Source organism: Lissotriton vulgaris, chromosome 1_2 (genome assembly GCF_964263255.1).
Source record: "Lissotriton vulgaris chromosome 1_2, aLisVul1.2, whole genome shotgun sequence".
Classification (NCBI taxonomy): Eukaryota; Metazoa; Chordata; class Amphibia; order Caudata; family Salamandridae; genus Lissotriton; species Lissotriton vulgaris.
Genome location: NC_141686.1, coordinates 125935512 through 125958542, shown reverse-complemented (window position 1 = coordinate 125958542; position 23031 = coordinate 125935512). Strand labels below are relative to the sequence as shown.

Sequence of the window (23031 nt, the reverse complement as noted above, 5' to 3'; positions counted from 1 at the left end):
AGACCCCCCGGATCCCGACCACAGTTCAGCGACTCCATCGCCAACTGTGTCAGCACACACGACCTCGCCTCCACAGACTACATCCTCCTCGGGGACCTGAACTTCCACCTTGAGAACAACAACAACACAAACTCCACCACCCTGATCAACAACCTCGCCAACCTCGGACTCAGACAACTTGTCACAACACCCACCCACTCCGCAGGCCACACGCTTGACCCCATCTTCTCTGCAAAATCCCATGTCACCTTCATCCACACCACCAACTCCACTAGACCGACCATCACTGCAGCTACTGCACCTTCCAGAAACACACCAAGCACCGCCGCACCCAACAGATGCCCACCGCTGCTGGAGCAAAGTCACCAAAGAGCAGCTAAATACCACCGTCGCCCAGAACCCACCTGCCGAACCAACCGACCCCGACACCGCAGCCCGCAACTTCAGACAGTGGATAAACGACTGCGCCAACACCCTTGCCCTGCTCAAGAAACCTTCCAAAAGCCACAACAGCAAGAAAGCCAGCTGGTTCACTGAAGACCTCCAGGCCTCCAAGCAAACCTGCTGAAAGCTAGAGAAGAACTGGCTTCGTGAACGAACACCGGACAGCTTCGCAGCCCACAAGAAAGTCACCCGCAGACACCATCACCTCATCAGATACGCCAAAAGGGCCTCCTTCAAAGGCCGCCTAGATAACAATACAACTCTCCAACCCCTACTTCAACACAAATGACATCCCACCTTCACAAGACCTGTGCGACTCGCTTGCCACCTTCTTCCTCAGCAAGATAGCAGACATCCATTACACTCCTCCGAATGAAGGACCCTCTAGAGCTCTAAAATGGTGATAGAAGCCAGGGTTTTCACAAAATTGGGAGAAGAGGGTTGAGATGACCACAGAGCCCTGTCGGCCATGCACAAACTTGGCATCAAGCCAAAAGAGAAATACACCAGGGTGATAAGCTGATTTTTAGCTGCACACCTGACCCCCTTTGTGGGCCAAACATTCCTCCTCCTCTCCCAGATTATTTTGAACACATTTAAAAGGTCTTTTCATCAGATAATGTCCCTCCAAAGTGGCGGGAGTAGCATACCATCGGACAAAAAACCCCTGCTTCCCAGCCGAAGGCGACTGGTCTGAAATATCCCAGATTTAGGGAAGAGGGTCTCCACCATCAATGACCTTCGCAGGCTGTTCACCAGGTGCAGTGATAGGCTCACCAACCACACACTGCTGGTCGATTGATATTCACAGGGCCTCATGGAACATCGTCCAATGAAGTGAGAGGCCTCCTCCCAGTCATGGTCACATCCAGGTCACAGGAGCCACAGAACGGCCTCCCTGTGATCACAGGACCCCAGTCCGTAGTAAAACCTATTGAATTCATAAGAGTCACCTCATACATAACATCGCAATGAGACTTCTGACTCTTGCCATAAAAACACTGCAAACAAACAGAATTCCAGCAGGACCCTATGGGGGTCCACATACAACCTTCCTTCCACCAGTATCCTTTGATAAAATAAGCAACGTATTCTATTGGGGCCTATTTCCTCTGACCTGTTTGTGGTGCAACTATTTATGTGTGGGATCGATCAGGGTTTTCCTTGGGTGCGCATTTGTCTTTGTGTTTAGTGAGACCTCACCTGTGACTTGTTATTCGTTAGGCAGGGGTGTGGCTCGCAGGACCTGCCTGACTACGTACGTCTGACTCTGTGTTGATGGATGGGCAGGGTACCTGGAGTGAATCCGTCAGTAATGATACACGTTCATTGGAATGCAGCCACTGGTATAATTTGTATTGACATTCTCAACATTGTTTATACAGTTGTCATAGCATTTCTTTGCAACATTTAGGAATTGTTCCAAGTGTAAGGAAGCTACTTGATGCCCACTTCCTAGTTGATTTTGGGGGCCATTTTTCTGAGTCACGCTCTAGTGTTTTTGTGATGCTATTTGAGGGGCATGTGTTTGTGGACGCGTGCAGTGGTCTCGCTGCTGACGTGCTGAAGGAACACCTATGGTCCATCTGCTCCCATCCACAGCCATATGTACCTGGCATCCGGACCCCTGGATCTTATTACTAAGGCCTGCCTCCAGGTATTAGGTACTCTAGAGATGATCTGAAATTGTATGCCAAGGGTGCGCTTAACCCTTGTGTGGCTTTCACGTTACTCGATCTGTTGGAGCTACGCTACTGTAGCTGCAGGGCTTGTGTTTTTAAGATGCAATATCCGCATCTTACTGGCTCTTCTAATTTGATCAGCAACTGAATATTTCCACCCATCCTTGACAACATAAAGGGGCCTAAAGCTGACAAGTCAGGGACTAAATGTAAAGGGTTTCACATTAACACAAGACCCTTGGTTAAACATAAAAGTGGAGTCCGTTGATTTTTTCGTGTCACTCAACCGAGATTGGATTTTTGTTACAGAATTATGGACTCTGATCCAGATCTGGTTGCTACTATCCAGCCAGAGTTTTCTATCCTTAAATTGGATTGAGTGGGCAGGTCAGGAGGGGGTATGACAGTGATTTTTAAAGCTTGTTATCAATGCCATATTGAATCTCTGAGCACTAGCTCCTGTGAAGCCTTTCATTTTAAGCTTAAACTATCTGATACTAGTTCATTCGCGAGAATGCTGGTTTATAGGCTACCTGGTCCTAGAAGTATCTTTTCAAATGAGATTTTGGATCTTATAGAACCCTACATGGTAAATAGGGGGTTTACCATTCTGGGTGAATTTAATTTTCACCTCGAAGAGATCGCTAATAAAGACCTTATGGCAATAAATGTGACCCTTAATGGTATGTGGCTGTCCCAGTTGGTAACAGCACCAGCTGTGCCCTCTTTTATTTGCTCTTTCTTTAGAACCTTTTTTAATGGCTCTTAACTCCCAAAACCTGATTGTCCCTTTCAGCTCTGGCTCAAAGGAGCTCAAATCGACTGCCTACGCTGATGATATTGCCGTTTATACACACGATATAAATCAGGCTTTAAAAGGAATTAAATTAGAGGCTACTAAATTTGGGAAAGTGTCTGGTTACAGGCTTAATATACAGAAGACGCAAGTTATTGCCAATTACTCACCATCCACGGCTACTCCAGAGATTTGTAAGGTAGCTACCTATCTTGGTGTCAAAATGACGGCCAAAATACGAGAAATAAATCATATTAATTATAACGAGCTAATCAAATCCACGGCTTTAATTTTAAAGAAATGGCATAGGTTACCTTTGAATATCATCGGCAGAATCAATCTTATTAAGATGAAGGTATTACCTAAGTTCTTATACCTATTCCGATCGATCCCGCAAGCACTGAATAACCGTTTTTTTCAACAATTAGATGGCATCTTTAATAGTTTTATCTGGGGCTACAAAAAAGCAAGAAGATCATTGAAATACTTGAAAAACACTACGAACGAGGGGGGGCTTAATTTTCCAGATTTTAAGTTGTGTTTTTGGTCTTCATTTTTTTTACGACTACGTTCTTTACTTCATAAGGGGGGAAGTATATTTTTTCATCAATTTATGTTGAAACAAGAGTCAAACATGTTTTTCTTTAGAGTAAATGACCCTAATTATTTCAAGAGGGTAAGGTTCAAGACGGTCAGGGATATAGTAAAGATATGGAAAAACATACTGACTTATAGTAGGACTTCATTTTTCCATCCAAAGCTACTACTATGGGGCAATCCAGGTCTCCCAAGAGTATTCTCTAATAATATTAACAACATATGGGCTGAGAAGGGAATTAATACTCTGGCCGATTTATATGGCCCACAGGGGTTTGCTGGCTTCAACATGCTTAAATTAGCATACGATTTACCGGAACATGCCAGATATAAATATCTACAGATTCATGATTTTTTAATTAATAAAAAAAAGATTCGAGATATTACAGAATGTGACATTTGGACCTGTTTATATTCTAAAAAAACTAAATCAGTCATCAGTGGGGCGTATAAGCTACTAGTAAAATACAAAACAAATGACCTGTCTAAACTAATGGAAAAATGGGGGGCCCAACTCGGCCTAAATGTTACTGTGAAACAAATAGAGAACTCGCTGTCTAATATTAATAAGCTAGTTAGATCCTCTAATCTCAGGCTACAGCAGTTTAGAACAACTTGTATGCTCTATTACACTCCTGCAAGAATCTCTAGGTGATCCCCTAATCCTGATTTCACAGATCGTACAAAATGCCCCAAATGCTCCGAAGAAGCTGCTAATTTAGTACACATGCTATTCTCCTGCCCCAAGCTTAAGACTTTTTGGGATAGGGTCCAAGATATTTGCAGACTTAAGAAGATTGGGTTGCCCATGTTTACTGCTTCTTTAATTTTGCTAGATTGTAATATTTCCCCAACCCCACAATCCTCCTTGGCAACTATACTAATCTCTTGTGCTAAACTAACTGTCGCAAGGGCCTGGATTGCTATGGACCCACCTACTGTTTGGGATTGGTGGGCTCTAGTAATGGAAATACACTCCATGGAACTTGCCCTAGCAAATACAAGGGGTGGATGCTCATTGGCCAAATTTGAAAGAAATTGGGGAACTTGCTGTTTGACTTGATATGACTTTGCCAAGCTCTATTTTTATTTGACTCATTATGAAATGTATTAGCTACTTTTCTCCTGATGCTCTATGAATTTGTATGTATATGATCTTCTGTTGCTTTTTTTAATGATACCCTTAGTGCTTCTTATTTCCCATTTATTTGCTCTGTATATTTAATTATTTCCTCTTAATATTTTCTATGTCCTGGATATATATATGTATTTTTTTCTTTTTCTGTCAGCCTGTTTACAATAAAAAAATTTAAAAAAAAAGGAAAAAAAAAGGGGCTGTCCCAGTTGGTAACAGCACCTACAGATGAGGCAGGACATACCCTAGATGGTATATTTACAAACGATCCTTGGATAATATTCCAGTTCGTGTCCCTTCTGGGTTGGTCAGACCATGGATGGACCTGTGTCATTCTCATTGACACTTCCCCACTCACATGTGAAAAGCTGCTCATCTATTACCAAGGGGAGGGGGGGTAGAAGAATCTGGAGGGGTGTATCTGCAGAAGCCTTAGCTAGTGCTTCAAATCATATACCCTTGGATATACATGATAATACAGACAAGGGTGCAGAGGCCTTTGCGGCCTGGCTGGGTATAGCGATTGATACAGTAGCCCTCATTCAGGAGATGAAGCTTAGGAGGAATTCTCCTACCGTGCTGGGGATTAGGAGAGACTGGGAGCTCTTAGACAGGTTTGCCGTCATCAGGAGTGAGTATGGAGGAAGTCCTATGAGGAGCAAGAAAGAGTTGCTCACAAGAGTAGGATTAGGGAATATAAAATAGCTCTTAAAGAGAAAAGATTAGCATACTGAACTAATAAAATCTTTTCAACTACATACTTTAGAGAAATTTTGCAGGTAGTGCAACAGCTCCCCTCCCCCGTCAGATGGAGGGAATGTAGGGTAGCAAGATTTCTATAATCAATTAGCTGCTTTTTTTCCAGCTTAAAATTACTAATATCTATGATGAACTTGTATAATCAAAAAGAGGAGACAGAATGCTGCGATCTCTCATTAGTGAGCATCAGAGGAATATTTGCAACATCCCGCCTACCATTGATCAAGAGACCAACCAGCTTACTGTATTTCCGCCACTTACCCCTGAATAGGGTGAAAAAGCCTCTTATTAACACTGAATCGGGTTCATCTCTGGAGGTGGCTGGCCTGCAATGCTTCATATGGTAGCTGGTACCGTGGCACACCCTCTTTCATCTGTAATAAATAAGGAAGTCTCTTCTGGCTGCTATCCACAGCTATGGAAGGAGGCGGTGGCCCGGCCTCTTCTAAAAAAAACCAAATCTTAATAGTACAGAGTGGATGAACTATCATCCAGTCTCGCTCCTTCCAGTGCCTGCTAAGATCCTGGAAAGACAATTAAATGTCCAACTGATAAAGCCAGCAGAAGACCAGGGATGGCTGGACAGATCACAGTTTGGTTTCTGGCAACATCACATAGCTGCTACAGACTGTATCAGGTGGTTAGTGGATGAGGGGCAAGGCGTGGTCTTGATCCTACTAGACCTATTGGCGCCTATCATACCATCTCCCCCTCCCTACTATTTGAAGGCCGAAATGAGATGGGCATCACAGCTAAGGCTTGGCACTGTTGTCCTCCTTCCTCAACTATCATTCTCATAGGGTCATGCTGAACAAATATTATTCTGATGTCTTCTCCTTGGCTTGTGGAGTACCGCAGAGCCAGTCTCTGAGCCTTAGATTATTTCATTTATATGTTTCTCCACTTGCCACCATTATCCATTCCTATGGGATGCATGCAATATCTTACGGTGACGACACCCACATTATTGTGTTGATTCCTAAGAACTTTGCAGCCACAGCAGTTATTTTCTCACTTTGTATGTCTTCAGGAGCAGAATGTATGGGAAGAAACTTCCTCAAACTCAATGGAGAGAAAATCGAGGTGATGCTCTTTGGATCACATTCTTCAATTTGGAATGATGCGTGGTGGCCAGACTCTTTTGGCACTTTGCCTGTCCTATCAGATAAGGCTAAAACTCTTGGAGTGATTCTAGATACTGAGCTTTCCCTTAATGGTCAGGCCAATTGCACAGTTGCTACATACTTCTGGCAGATAAGAATGCTGAAAAAATCTTTCCCTTCATTCCCATCTCAGCACAGAAGCAGGTTGCTTTGGCATTGGTTATGTCTAGAATTGACTACTTCAACACTCTCCTTCTAGATTCGAACATCAATAGCAACTCTGAACTGCAGGTAGCATAGAGTGCTCTTGCTTGGGCTGTTCTTGATATTCCTAAGCATCAATCTGCTTCTGCAGTGCTGCGTGTGCTTCACTGCCTTCATATCAGGAAGTCTATCTGTATGGTACATAAGGCTCTTCATAAAGTTTACCCTGCTGGGATAAGGTAGTTGTTCCTTTGGTACACTCCAATCAGAGCCCTGAGATCTGTCCATCGCAATCTAGTCACATTGCCCTTAGTACCTAAGATGACATGGGAGGACAGAGCTTTCTCAGTTGCTACAGCCAGACTCTGGAATTCGCTCCCTCATTCCTTGACTTCAATCAAAGGGCATTTTCATTTTCTAAAGGCATTAAAAACCTGGCTGTACATTGTATAGGCTGTTTGTCTTCTTGGCCTCGTATCTGTTTGATTCCCTGATGGATTGGATGGGCTGGTCTGACGATAGTGGCTTGATGGCAATAGGCATTTGTTGAGCTGTATACATTTGCTATGTTCGCCCTAAGTGGCGAAGGGTATCCCCAGACGTGGGTCCCTTGCTCACTGTGCCACTGTATTCAAGCTAGCCTGGCTGATGAGGGGTGAAACCCCAAAACCGGTCCCTGGATGCTTATTTCCTGTCCAGGGAGGATATGGCCTGGCAGTACGAGCTGGCCGGTCCCTAAAAGGAGCAGGGTCAATACTGATTTGCCTATGGCTGGGTCCAAACTGGGGTGGCATAATGGGCAAAAGAACAATGGATCAAACCCAGATCTGTGACTGAGGGAGAGCGGTTGAAAAGTTTCAGCACTCTGTCCATCATCTTCTTGCGTTTGCTAAATTTAAAATCAAATCAGTCCTGGTAATGACAAACACCCAAATTCATTTTTTACTACTGTGGGGCCTACTCTTCCCATAGGTTAATGTTGTGAATTCCATTAAACACCTTTAAACTGTAATTCCTGCTTAGAAAGGAGTAGCTGCATCATGTTTCATATCTTTGAAATGTTAATTATAAATCCTCTTCAATGGTAAAGTTGGATTTAACTTTACTATTTTAGAAATGGCACTTATAGAAAGTACACAAAGTCACGTGCCTGACGCGCCAATCAGTCGCACTGCATTGTGCAGGAATCGATCCTTATAGTTAACAAACAGACATCTTGTACTCCATATTTAATCCAAATTTAATCCGAATTTTCTGTAGAAGTATTTGTTCCAAACTTTATCTATTGATTTACATTCACTACGAAGTCATTCTACAATTATTTCAATTTTTCAAATGCCCCCAGCAGTGTGCCTTGCAGCCTGTCTCCAATACACTTCTGGAGCGAGTGACAGCTACACTTTGTATATTCCCTCTAGACAGCCACAAACACTGGAAGGGTGGGTGTGGCAGAGATTTCATCTGCATTTATCTGCATTGTAATAGCTCTCCCTGTGCTGGAAGAGAGGGGGGCTGGTACACCTGAACAGGCAGTGGCCTAATTTCCACACACAGGGCTTATTATACCCTATTGATAGCCTTGAGACGGGGCTGGGATGACAGGAGGACCTGTGCACTTCAAGGGCCTTCTTTAAAGACATCCTTCCTTCAAAGGAACAACTGGGTATAAGAACTGGGGTTCTGACCCTACCAAGACAGTACATTACTGGACCAGTGAAGAACCCTTCCAGGAGTAAAGACTGCTGTGCTACAAGAATTGACACTCTACTTGACTGCAAAAAACTGTTTTTCTGCCTTGCTGTGCTTCCCGCTGCCTTCTGATCTCTGCCCAGCTGATGACAAAGACGAGATCCATCTCACTTGTACCAAGAGTTACTTCAATGGCTTGATAACTTGCCCCCAGTTCTAGAGTCTCAGGGCCATCAAAGACTTCCTTCAACTCTGCAACGGCACCTGGACTCTGTCATCCGTGAGTCCTGCCCTGCTAAGTAGTGCCTATCGAGTCCTAGGCCCTTGAAAGGGGATTTCAGCTCTCCAGTACCATCAACTTCAAAGCAGTGAAGGCTTTGTGCCGATTGGAACCGGTGCGTTGTCCTTTTATGCCGAGGCGGGAGATATTCCACAGCATCCTTCAAAGGCCTGTGCGGCTTGACGATGACGGACAGTGTGGCTCGATGATGTTGCAGTGCCTACATTCTGAAAGGGTGAGTGAAGTAGTGTGGCTCACTGGTTAGAGGCGGCAGACCCGAGAGCAGAGGACGGCCCGGGACCAGGGTTTGATTCCCGGGGCAGCAGGTTTCTGGACCAGGGTCAGCGGACTCGATAATTCTCTCGCCTCGGTGCCCACTCTGATCAGCGATCACACTCGGCAACTCTGGGCACTAGCTTGCCTCATCTTCACTAACGGCCCCACCAGACCGCCGGGGATGCCTGGTCTCACCCTGGAGATACCCATTAAGGGACCATCTCTCAGGGAAGCCAGGAAGGGTTTCGCAGCGGTCGAAGTGCCTTGGGACCCTTCGGGTAAGTAGTGCGCTATATAAATGCCTATACATTTACATTTACATTTACATTTTTTCAAAGAAGCCTTCATCGCCTACGTCGATCAGAACTGAATCATCAAGTCTCTAATGCCAATGCTTGCTCCATCCAAGATACTTTTTCACAGTGAGCTGCATAAGTCCTGTAGCCGGCCTGCCCTCCATCGCGGTCTGCCTGAACTTTGTATTTACCCAGCCCGAACTCAAGTAACCCCTAAGCGCTATTTGCTTCTATGCACTACATTTTTTATTTAATCTTTAAGAATTCATAACTCCCACTCTACGTATTGGATTTTTGGTGTTTTGGTCTTGTTTTACTCATAGAAATACAATCTATGTTTTATTAACCCTGTGTAGAATACTTTTGAGGGTTTTCATGGTATTACTGAGTGTGTATGTTGCACAAAAACTTTACATATTGCCTCTTTAGATAAACCTGACTGCTTTGTGTCATGGTACCATAGGTAAGCACAGGTTATCTTTTAGTGTGATAACTAGCTTACCCTGACTAGAGTAGTGGTTCCTGCTTGGAGAGGGTGCATACCTCTGCCAACCAGAAAACCCACTTCTAACAGCAGTGTACTGTATTAGGGTCTTATCAGTAAATTAAATATACCAATTGGATATGAGCCAATATAACCATGTTTAGAAGGGAGCGCACATGCTCTTTTGCAAAGGTTAGGAGTCGAAAGTGCACAGGGTCCTAAGGCCAACAAAACAAATTCAGTCAAAAGTAGGAGGAGGAAGACAAAACGTTTAGGGGTGACCCTGCAAAAAGGACTATTTGCAACAGATGCCATTAATAAATACTCTGAGGCAAATTACCCAGCCATAAACCTAGAGAAAACAAACATTTTGGGAATAGGAAAAATAATGCAAGCCTTTTATATGATTTATTGTGAAGCTGATCGTAGCAGAGACCTCTTCTTATAGGCTATTTGCGATGGTTTTAATAGGAAATTAAACTGGAGAATGTATTTAGGCATTAAAAATTGTAGGCGTTATAAAGTAATTAAAAAAAGATTTGAGTGACCCCTCTTTGTATCCAGTGCTTACTGCTTACAACACCACAGTTTCTCCGCCAACGTTATATGGGAAGAGCTCTTCTGCCTTAGTTCAAACTTTGATTGGGATAAGACAGAAGGCACATATCTACAAAATCTGCCAGGCCTCACTTTAAGTGAAATGATTCAAGCTGTAAAAGTAGAAGTTAACTTGAAATCTTGGAACAGTATAGCGATGTATCTTGGCTTACGGTTTTGGCGCAAACAGTTAACCTAAAATTTTCAAAGCGGTGCACTGACCAAATATGCCAGAATTAATTAAGGTGGACAAGATATGGAAGGATATGCCTCAACTGGATAGCTCAATATTTAAAAAAAATTATTTTGTGATGCAAGACCCACTACTTTTATCTAAGAAAGGATTAAATGAAAGAAACACTATGAAATCCAGTTTGGGAGATCTAAGGCACCTGGCCACAAAGAGCTCTACCTCCTACTTAAGAAAGACCTGGCAGGATATAACTGTCTCTCTAAAAAAGAGAGAGGGGTCCAACTACACCAAAGGGACAGGACACCTAAAAGACGTTAGTCTAGAATAAGCTCCCTTTGGGGTATTCTTTTAGCATTCCAATCGGACACGCATACCACACACTCCACTCAAACCACACTGGGTCAGTTATCCAGTTGTCAGGAAGTCAAATGTAAATTCTGTATTAAAAAAGGCTTTTTTGGTTTATTAGGTTGGTTCAAGAAGATGTATACATAAATACATACAACATGAATATACTGTATGTTGGGTCCTTAGGTAAACAGTGCCAGCAACTCAATAGTGTATGTCATCTTTTCGAGATGATACTGTTAAGGAATACATAATAAGAAGTGTTATAATATCATGGTACTATCCCTGTATTTGACGGATTAAGATAGTAGTTTTTTAAAAATTATATAATGCATTTTTATGTCACAATACTGAATTATCCTTTCTAAACATATATATTTGTATGTAGATAACAGTGTCGGAACAGATTAGTAGCAAGTCTGAAGAAGGAGGTTGGATCTCTGTAATCCTCCGAAACGCATAGCTTTTTATCCTACTCGTAGAAAAATAAGTTCCTATGACATTTATTGTGTGATGTACTATATACATATAAGATGATGTGATGAAAATACCAATTGTTGTGAATGTGATTACCCTGGTATGAATGTAGATCTATTTACACTGTGTATATGATTTTTATCCTTGTGGAGTTTTTTATGTTATAATTACAATTTGTGTTTTTATTGATAAATGATATTTACGTTTATATTTTCTTGAACCTACCTAATAAACTAAAAAAAACTTTTTTAATACAGAATTTACATTTGACTTCCTGGTGACTGGAGAACTGACCCTGTGTGGTTTGAGTGGAGTGTGTGGTATGAGTGTCCGATTGGAATGCTAAAAGAATACCCCAAATGGAGCTTATTATAGACTAATGTTATAACCGTGTGACATTATGTCTCGGAGTTACCCAACCCCTCAATGATAAATGTATTAACAAAATTCCAAATAGGGCTTAACTTAGTTTACACCCGCCGTGATAAATTAAAGCTCTTCAAGATGGAGATGGAAATAGTGGCTGTGGGTAAGGGTACCTTGTTCTAATGTACATGTATTGATGGATTGTAAATAATTTATGATATCAAGGAGATGATTTTTAAAACCTGTTATTAGTGGTTTATGGGGGAAGAGGGATGTATTATTTTTTTTATATTCTGTACAATTTTCGATGTAATATGTGGGCTAGGTAGGCTTTTTATTGGCTGTAATGGCACATGATGTGATTTTAATTTTAATGAGAATGAAAAAAAGATCCTACTGTTTAAAATACCAGAATCCTAATAAACATATTGTTACTGCTACTACTGCACTATTCATTAGTACATAAAAAAACCCGGGAAAAGTTAAATCTGCACAGGAGTGAAAATTATCTTTTAAATAATGGAAAAAACTGGTTGGGGGAAGACATCTTAGAATCTTTGCAACCTTCATGGAGTACGAAAATCAGGAGCTTCCCAAAACATTAGTGGGCAAAGAATAAAAAAAATTGCCCAAGTTTAAGATCCCATTCTGTGCAAAGTGAAAATCTGTGTAGAGGTTTTAATGGAATGTTTTATTTCATTGAGACTATCTGTAATCAGCTAGGACATCTGCCAATGAGTAGTAGACTGCACTACTTACGTTGGCAATCTACCTGACAAGATTTGTTTGTAGATGCTGCTACCAGGACTAGGCTGAGTGTGACACACTGGCATATCTCATCCGACCACAATAGAAATATTGTAGTGACAATTACCAGATTTTCCCTTTAGGTTTTAAAGCAAAGTCAATCAGACCTGTTTTATTACTGATAAAATATATTACTGTTTATTGACCGAGCTCATATTCATATTAAGCCTTAACTTTTCAAACTAATGTGTAAACCACGTGGGAACAATCCATTTTCTATCAAGAAACAGGGATAAAAAAGTTGTTAACCAAAAGATAAATCAGATCATCGGCTAATGTCTTGTGATTTGTTCTTTGTTTTGTAGCCTGGAGATGTCCTAATCCCACAGGATGAAAATGGAAAAATCCTTTACGACAACACTGACTTGCGGGACACGTGGCAGGTATGGATATATAAATCCATGAACAGTTGAAAGATTAAACATCACTGCATCATTCTCATAATGCTGGACTTTAAGTTCATAGAGTGAGTTTATTTATCAGAACAAGCTGTCATTTCAGTTTGCAAAATGAACACTATACATGAGTCTTATAATGAGAACTTTGGTAAACGGGTTCTCAAAAGTTGAATTAACCATTAGGATGGAGGTGCAGCTTAGAAACTCTGTGGATCCCTCATACACTGTCACTAAAGAGCCTCATCCCTTCCATTCAGCCACAATTGTTTTTCAGCTTTCATATAGTTAGGCCACCTCGGCTCCTGTCAGTCTCTCTCTAAAGCTTTCATGCTGACTTTTTTGTCACAGTCAATGGGCAGTTTTGGGTGCTTCATGCTGCTACTTTGGTGTTATTACTTTGAAAATTTATAAAATTCATACTGATGTTCAGGAATATTTAACTGATATTTTTTGATTTTCCATGATCAGTTTATGAATTTTAAACAGACATATTAAGGCCTTGAATGGAGATTTGGCAATGCGATTCTGATACTCGTACTCATTTCTTTGTTATTTAGACTTTTCATACTGACAATTTTGGGTGCTTTAATCGATATTTAGGGATCATATTTAATTGTTTGAAAGTTTCAATAACACTTGAGGACAATTTGTGTCCATTGGCGAGGCACGTAAACCAGATCACAAGCTGTTTTGGACAGTAATAGGACCATTTGCTACTAGTCACTGTATATTTCTTGGTGTCTTTGAGAGCATTTCAATATAATGATCTTATTCTCGTATATATGGTCATTTCATTATTTTTGTAAGAGATTTGATGACATTGTAAATCTCCAATGCTTGTGTATGAGAATTTGGTAGGCTTTTTAAAGGCTCTGCTATCATTTTTTCCCTGGAACAAAGTTAATTTAAGAATGGACAATGGTGCTACTCACTTTCGAATGGTGAAAGGTATTCTGGTACAATCCCTTATAATATATAACCAAAACATTAATGTTACTGATGTTGGCACATATGTAGATTAAACAGTGGCGGCTGGTGGAATTTGAAACTGGTGAGGCGTATGCATACTGGATCAACGTATGCGAGCGAGCACAGCGAGCGACCTCGACGGCAATAAGGGGGGTTCTCCCCCAGTGAAGAAATTTAAAAAAAAATTGCATCTTTTTGGAGCGATTTTCAGCACTATGTCTGTGATAAATTAACTAAAAATTCAGGGCCCGATTCACAGAATGAACTTAAGACTCAATCCTAAACTTATTACTATTTTGGTATTCACAGAATGCACTTACTACTTTTGGCATTCACAGAATGTACTTACTACTTTTGGTATACACAGAAGTTAGGATTTTGTCTTAAGTTTGTCTTAAGTCTGTCCTAAGTCTGTCGTAAGTTTGTCTTAAGACAAACTTTTTTTTTTTTTTTTTTTTGGAAAACCTTTATTTATAGAAAAAGTACACCGCTATTCAGCCATACATCCCGGAGGCCAGGCAGCATTGAGGTAGCAGGTAGGTTTGTGTACAATACTGTCACCTTGGGGATGCCCTGTAGGGGCTATCTCACAGGGAAAAGCCAGGACGGGTTCCCAATGCAAGCGCCGGGAAACCTCCGGGTAGCTGTGCGCTCAATAAATGTAATAATAATAATAATAATAATAATACAGAAGCAATCAGGTTTAATTTTCAGATAGTGCTGAACTTAGGAATAAATAAACCAAGAAATAAGAAAGCCTCAAGGCTAGAAAAAGAAGTATGCATTAAGCGAGAAAGGAAGAAAAAGAGGAAGAAGGTAGGCTGAGGACGGCACAGAGATAGTGGACTTGTGTAGCGGGAGGAGGTCAGGGGCTGCACACCCTAGACAGCGCGCAATAATAACAGCAACAGAAAGTTGTGTGGGGAGTAGCACTTCAGGATAACCAGTTTGGAACCACGGGTAAGGGGCGCTACGGGGACAGTTGGACATCGGAGTCTATCTCCACAGGGGGGTCGCAAATATCGCCTCTATAGGAGTTCCAAGCTCCCCATACGGACCTTCACATTCTAGGTTTGCCCCTGGCCACATACACCGTCTTCTCACGCAGCATGCACCAGTCCATGTTGGTTTCCCATAAGCTGAGCGAGGGAGGAGCAGGCGCACCCCATTTCTGAGCGATGTCCCTTTTGGCCACCATGTTGCCCAAGGTGACCCAACGGGTCTGGGCAACGCTGTAGTCATTCGGGCCCCAAATATTGAGGAGGCATCGCCGGGCCTCTGCCGGCAGGGCCACACCAGTCACCTCGTTCATCACGTCATGCACGCGTGTCCAATACCGGGCAACCCCAGGACATTCCCATATAATGTGCATGAAGGTCGCAATCATACCACATCCTCTCCGGCACATACCATCCATTGAAAGCCCCATATGTATAAGTCTGGGGCCAGTGACATACACCCTGTGCAATATCTTCAGCTGGACAAGGCGGAGCCGTGCCGATATGGCCACCTCTCTAGGGGAGGAGACCGCCGACTGCCACTCCTCGTCGTCCACCTCTATGCCATCATTCACCCAGTAACTAACAAAAGAGAATTGCCAATACTGATAAACAAACGATTCGTGTATTTTTAAGTAAAGTACTTGAAGCAAAATTCAAGACCAATAGCTAATTAATAACTTTTATTATTCTTTAGAGTTTTATCAACACAACAACTCATATATTTAACGATTGCATATTCCAAAAAACACACATAAAACCATATTAAACAGAGGGTCGATATTTAGGAATCATTCAGCATATCACACATATCCCAGACATACACAGTACAACCATTCAAGGGAGGGAAAAGGGTACAATTGCTGAAAGCAATACAAAAAAGTTTTTTAATATTTACAAGATAGCACAAGGCGAACAAGGAAGGAAATTGAGAAAAGAAGCCAGGGTCTGCAAGGCACTTAACAACCTGGTTGCTTAATGATTAATCTAATAAACAGTACATTCCTATGGAAAAAATTATATGTTATTTAGAACAGGTAATGTACAAGAAAATGGGGACAAGCAAAAAAATTATTCATGACATCAGTGCTTGTCACTATTGCAGACAACTGTATGGCTATGGCCTACGCGTTTCGAATCCCGTTGGATCGTGGGGATTCTCTTCAGGGCCTGGGGTTTTCTCAAGGGGCAACAGAAAGCGGGAATTGGTGGAGCCTCAACTTTGTAATGGGATGGAATATGCCAGAATTTTTCTTTCATAAGAGAGATTATCACGATAGGGTGAACCACAGTGGAGACCTATTAATTATGTAGCTAAATGTTCACTTGAGCCGAGAAAAGAAGACTCGCGAAGAAAGTCGAGCTTCTAATGTAATTCTTGTGTGGTAAAAAGCAGGGGCAACTTGCACCTTTCAGTCCGTTTAACGTGTTAAGGACTCGCGTAAATGAGCAACACTCGAGGATTTAAGCCGGGTAGGTAACAGATTGTACTTTTCGGTCCGTAAAACGTGTTGACTAATCGCGAGAAAAAGCAACACTCGGAGATCTGCTCCGGGAAGGTCGATACAATGTAGCCCGGAACGGGCGCCGGCATGTCAATTGCCCATAGCCCGGCGAAAACGGTTTGAAATGTTTAAAAAAGAGTTCTCAGTCAGTTCCTAAAACTCGGCAGCATCAAAGGCGGTCAGCACCGGTCACTGGATCACGCATTTTCGCCGGGCTATGGGCAATTGACATGCCGGCGCCGTATTTTTTTTTTTTTTTGTGGCATACTTATATAGCGCAACCTGTCACCACCAAGGGCATCCTGGCGCTTTGACCCGTACTCAATGAAAACAGTAGCTCAGCCTATCCTGGGGAAAAGCCTTTCTGAAGGAGAGGAGATCTCCAAGGCTTCTCAAGGATAAAGGCAGAGAGTTCCAGAGTTTGGCTGCCGCTACTCTGAAAGAGCGGCCCCCCATCCTCACTCTCTGGAATCGTGGGACTACCAGTAGCCTGGATGACGAAGAGCGTAAAGCTCTAGATGGACAGTACCAGGCAAACATTCGCCGCAACGGAATGGGGCCTAGCTCGTGGATAGCCCTGAACACAATACATGCTGCTTTGTAGCGCACCCGAAGATGAACTGGCAGCCAATGAAGTTCTCGCAGTGCTGCCGTAGATGAACTATGGTAAGGGAGAGAAAGGGCGAGTTTGGCTGCGATGTTTTGCACCCTTTGCAACTTGCCCAAGAGTGTTACCGGGGCCTCCAGAAGTAGTGCGTTACAATAGTCAAGTCGACTTAGGATGGTACAACGCACTACTTCTGGTCTGGCTTGCACAGGGAGGAGAGGAAGGACCTTGCGCAGCATACGAATCAGCATCATACATGTTGACGAGATCTTATTCACATGTAGATCCAACTGCAGGTTAGGCCCAAAAGTGACGCCTAAATTGCGCGCTGATTGTGCCGCAGACACCGTCTCTGAGAAGGACGGAGGCCAGAAGTCCACTGGAAGGTCACGAGGAATTCGATCAGTGGAGCAATGTAAAACCTCCGTCTTAGTTCCGTTGAACTGTAACGAGTTCAGCCGGAGCCATTCCGCTGTCGCCTGCATGCACCGATGAAAGGTCTCCAATGTGACTGCCTCCTGTCCCTCCAGAGAGAAGACCAGCTGGGTATCGTCTGCATAATTAAATGCAGAGATACCAAAGGTTTTAATGAGCTGGACTAGGGGGCGGAGGTAGACATTGAAGAGTATAGGGCTGATGGCCGAGCCCTGAGGTACTCCTTGTCCCACTCTCCGTTCCTCCGAGCTGAAGGGGGGTAATGAAACCCGTTGCTGACGGCAGTCCAAATAGGAGATTAACCAATCCCTGGCCTTGTCCCTGACCCCGCATTCCTCCAGCCTAGAAATCAGGGTGGGATGGCTGACCGTGTCGAACGCGGCCGTATTCCGGTGCGGTATGAAGCCAGACTGGTCCGGGTGGACCAGGTCCGAGATCACTCCCACCAGCCGGTTGGCTAACAGTTTGGCCAGAATCTTGGGTTCGGCGTTCAAAAGTGAGATGGGTCGGTAGGACCGGCAAAGATCACGCGGTTTCCCCTCCTTGTGTATCACCACAATGGTGGCGAGACGTTGGTCTAGGGGGAGTTCTCCGGCCTCGCGGGCCTCAAGGAACATGTTCAGCAGGGGTGCGGCAAGTGTGTCAGCCTTGAGTTTATAAAGCTCAACCGGGATGCCGTTGGGCCCCGGCGCTTTGCCAGAGCGCAGCGACCGGATCGCCAAAGCCACCTCATCAACGGTCAGGTCCCGATCCATGTCGTCTCGCTCGAGATCAGAGAGGCAGGGAAGTTCGATGTCTTCCAGAAGGGAAGCCGAAGCAGACTCCGGGAGGGGGTTCGCGGAGGTATAGACCTCTTCAAAATATTCCGCAAAGGACCCAACTATGGCCGCCGGGTCCGTTAGGAACAGGCCGTCCGCACCCACCAACTCTGGGACCACCCGGGACGCAAGCTCCCTTCTATCCAGCCATGCCAAGAGCTTGCCCGCTTTGTCTCCCGAGTCATATATCCTGCCCTGTTGTTCGCTGCTCAAGGCCTTCGCCGCATCCGTGGCCGTCGCCCGGAGTTCGGACTGTTTGAGGGAGAGAGCGTGCAACAGTTCGGGAGATGGGCCCAGTGCCAGCTGGGAGTTTAAGTCAGCGAGGTCAGACTCCAGCCTCACCACATCTTCATCCCGCCGACGGCGGGCTTCCGCGATCAGGGAGAAGGCCTCGCCGCAAAGCACGGTTTTAAAGGCCTCCCAAAGGGAGACGGCGGATTCAACAGAGCCAGTATTCTCGGCGAAGTACCGATCCATAGCTTTAGCCAGGAGCGCCCTGGTCTTCGGATCGCGGAAGTACCATGGGTTAATGGGAGCAACCCGCGAGGACGCGGGTATCTGGAAGTCAAAGGAGACCCAAACTGGGGAATGATCCGAAATGCCCCTAGCCAAAAGACGCGCGGTGGAAACAGACTGCGCCTGGGCAGCCGGGGTGAGAACGTAATCTATTCGAGAAAGGCTGCCGTGGGCACCCGAGAGGAAGGTGTACTGCCGCTGGGTAGGGTGCAGCAATCGCCAGCAATCCACCATCCCCATGGAGCTCAGAAAGTCAGGTAGCCAAGACTGAGAAGGACGCAGGTCTCTGGATGGGAAGCGGTCCAAGTCCCCCGAGACTACGGAATTGAAGTCACCACCCACGAGTAGCAATCCCTCGGGGAGACCTAAAATGGCGCCACCCAGGTCCCTGAAAGTAGTCTCCTGCAGCCCAGGGGGAACATAAACCGAAACCAAAACTAGCGTGCGGCCCTCCCATTTGCCCGCCACAGCCACATACCTGCCCCTCTCGTCAACAAGCACAGACACCACCTCCAACGGGAGGGACATGCGCACCATGATGCCCACCCCTCTAGATCCCGAGGAGAACCCCGAATGTGCCACCATTTTGAACCCACGTCTATTCAAAGCTTTACAAGCGTGTCCCACTAGGTGGGTCTCTTGCAGGAAAACCACATCCGGCGAACAGCGCTTGAGCATTTGTAAAACAATACCCCTTTTAATGCGGTCCCCAACCCGTTCACGTTCCAACTCAACAAGTTAAGAGATTTACCCCCCATCATCAAGGACGGTCCGCCCCCTCCCCCCCGCCCGCAATGGCGCCCACAATGAAAACATATCAGTCCAATGAATCCTCAGCCAGAACAAAGAATAAAACAAGGAAAGAAATAGAGAAAACACACCCCAACTACCCCCCACCCTGCACCCCTGCATTTGACTATAATCCACCCCAACTAGCAGTGTGCCTGTCGCCCCTTAACTAATCTACAAGAAGCCCACAGAGGAGAAAGGAGGCATCCTATCCCCCCCCGTCATCCCCCATATTATTGACAAAACGAGTCAAACCGATAGCTGCAGTGTCTTAAGTCGATGCCCCTTGCGGCAACCCAGCTCCCAGAGAGTCAAGTGATGAAACAATCATTCCTGTGCTTCCGCGCCTCCGGTGGTCTCCTCCGTCTGGTCAGCCGGCTCATGTCGTTCTTGGGGCAGGGTATCAAGCCAGTGTCCTACCTCATCCGGGAAGTCGAAAAACAAAGTCCGGTGGTCACGTTCGATGCGGAGTTTGGCAGGATAGAGCATGGAGTAACGCAGGCCCATCTCCCTCAGTCTTCGTTTCACCCCCGCAAAGCTCTGGCGCTTTTTCTGTACTGCCTGAGTGAAGTCCGGGAAAAAGTTCACATCCGAGTTCTGGAAGCGTAGAGGGCCCGCGGTCCTCGATGCCTGCAGGATAGCGTCTCTGTCCCTATAGTTGAAGTGCTTTGCGATGATAGGGCGAGGGGAAGCGCCCGACTTTGGCGGCCCACCCGGTACCCTGTGGGCTTGTTCCACCGAAAAGAACTTACTTAGGCCCCCCGGCGCCAAGTTCTTAACCACCAGGTCTTCCACGAAGAGTTCAGTCGAGTCCTCCTCAGCCTTCTCCGGTACCCCGGTGATGCGGACGTTCTGGCGCCGCGCGCGGCCTTCGAACTCATCCAGTCGACGCGCCAGCAGTCCATTCGCCATCTTCAGGTCCCGCACCTCTGTCTGGATATCGGATACATCAGTGACCAGGCTAGAAGTCTTGAGATCCAGCGATTTCACCCGGTTATTAGTTTTCCCGAGGTCGGTCCTGATGAGGTTTAACTCAATCTTCAGGGAGTCAACCTTGCTGGACAGCGCCTCGTGGAGAGTGTGCATCTCCGTCTTCACCCCCGTTATCGCGCCCATGACGTCTCGAAGTGTTATTTCAGAGTCGTCTGGTGATTCATCCCTTCTCGGGTCTTTAGTGCGGCCCGCCAGTCCCGGTGATCCCTTAGACTGGGAGAATCGCTCCGGAATGGTGGATTGGGACTGGGACGGTTTTCTGCTGACCCGCTGAGACTTGCCTTTGTCCAAGTCTCCTCTGCCCGCCATGTTGGCACTCCCGGGCCGGGCGGTCAACAGGGGCGAAGGAGCCTCGTGAGGTGTGCGCAATGTGCGCAATGGTGTTGCCAAGGTCCGTTACTGAGGCCACGTAGCAGTAGCGTTCAAATACCAGAGGCAATCATCGGGGGGACGAAGCGCAGGCAGGGAGGCACCGTGTGAAGACACCGCTGTACCCCTCGACGGTCGCCAATGACACGGGTGGAGCCTCCGGGGTCCGTCGAGCTAACTAAGTCCAGGAATGTCCGATTTTCATTCCGAAAGCGGGTGCCGCCTCAGGACCGGCTTAGCAGTCGATTCCCACTGTCGTGGGACAGGATAGGTAGCAGGATTATTGCGGAGGATCGGGAGGTCTTCGGAGCTCCGAGCTCACGCGGCCATCTTGGTCGCCGGCGAAGCTCCTCCCTCTTAAGACAAACTTAAGACAAAATCCTAACTTCTGTGAATACCAAAAGTAGTAAGTACATTCTGTGAATACGAAAGTAGTAGTAAGTTTAGGATTGAGTCTTAAGTTTATTCTGGAAATCGGGCCATCAGTTCTTCTAGGCATTCATAAAATAAAACTCATAAATTATTTCATAGAATTTCTGGGTTGCCAAGCAAGTCTGACTTCTGGGTACTAAACAAGACTGCTTTGGCTCTACCCTTTGCAATAGAAAACACTAGTTAGCGATGTGAACAAGTTCGATGGACAAACCTGGAGTCTAGGGAGAGTCCCTCTCCTGAGAGAAGAGATGAGGGGCCTGGTTTGTAGGAGGATGGTGTGGCTTGAACTCCAGAACATTCACTCCCAACATAGTACAAATTAACATCCAAGCCCACATAGTGTCCTGTAAAATCACAATGTGAAGTGGGCCATCCTAAGCTAACATCACAGAGCTGTCTGAAATTAAAAACTAAATAGAGAAGTGGAGAAAACACCCAGCCGTTAATAAAACAACAACATAAAACACGTTCTCCCATCAGTGTACGATTGTCCATTCTGCCTCTCTTGCCTCTGGGTTCATCAACTCAAAAACTGCACCTTTATAAAGTGTCTAATTTACAATTTTGGAGAAATTAGATGTTTGCTGTGTGCAAAGAGCAAAGCTCAATAATAGACATGGGGATGGATGGCTGTTACAACCAATGTGGTGAGATCACATTAATTTCCTCCCATTAAATTGCACACAGACTGCCATCTGTGCCTGCCTTACCGACAAGTGGCTGTAAACATGCAGCCGCAGGATGAAGGCTGGAAGCTATTAAAAGCATCTCCAAACTTATACAGCCAAGCATCGCTTGGAGGTGATGGAGGTGATTATATGGGGCCTGATTCACAGAATGAACTTAAGACTCAATCCTAAACTTACTACTATTTTGGTATTCACAGAATGCACTTACTCATTTCGGTATTCACAGAATGCACTTACTCATTTTGGTATTCACAGAAGGCACTTACTCATTTTGGTATTCACAGAAGGCACTTACTCATTTCGGTATTCACAGAAGTTAGTAGTCCTAACTTTAGGACTCCTAAATGCCTTCTGTGAATACCGAAAGTCTTAAAATTAGGATTTTCTCAGTTTAGTAGTAGTAAAGTTAGGACTCCTAACTTTAGGACTCCTAAATGCCTTCTGTGAATACCGAAAGTCTTAAAATTAGGATTTTTCTCAGTTTAGTAGTAGTAAAGTTAGGACTCCTAACTTTAGGACTCCTAAACTGAGAAAAATCCTAATTTTAAGACTTTCGGTATTCACAGAAGGCATTTAGGAGTCCTAAAGTTAGGACTACTGACTTCTGTGAATACTGAAATGAGTAAGTGCCTTCTGTGAATACCGAAATGAGTAAGTGCATTCTGTGAATACCAAAATAGTAGTAAGTTTAGGATTGAGTCTTAAATTCATTCTGTGAATCGGGCCCATGGTGTTTTAAAACACCCATGAAAGTGACTGGTAGGGCTGGTCTTGGTGGGGGGAAAGACTTATTTTCAGCGACCGTACATTGAGTGTAGATGTGGGATGGGCAATAGAGACCTTGCTATGGGAGTGAAGCGGAAAGGCAACATTGTCTAGGAGGCTGGGACAATGCAAGCGATTAGAGAGAGGAGCTATTCCCAAGTGGGTGTGAATTTCGTCCTGCATTTAACGAGTGAAGCACATACGTTTTGCAC

The 23031-nt window shown here is 44.8% G+C and overlaps 1 protein-coding gene across 1 annotated transcript in view; it reads left to right on the top strand.

Annotated features, from left to right (window-relative positions):
• LOC147734674 (estradiol 17 beta-dehydrogenase 5-like) overlaps nt 1–23031 on the top strand; it is a 399626-nt gene that overhangs the window by 197712 nt on the left and 178883 nt on the right. The window contains exon 5 of the mRNA XM_086952968.1: nt 12839–12916. Coding sequence (XP_086809094.1) covers nt 12839–12916 — 78 coding nt within the window. The remainder of the gene's footprint in view (nt 1–12838; nt 12917–23031) is intronic.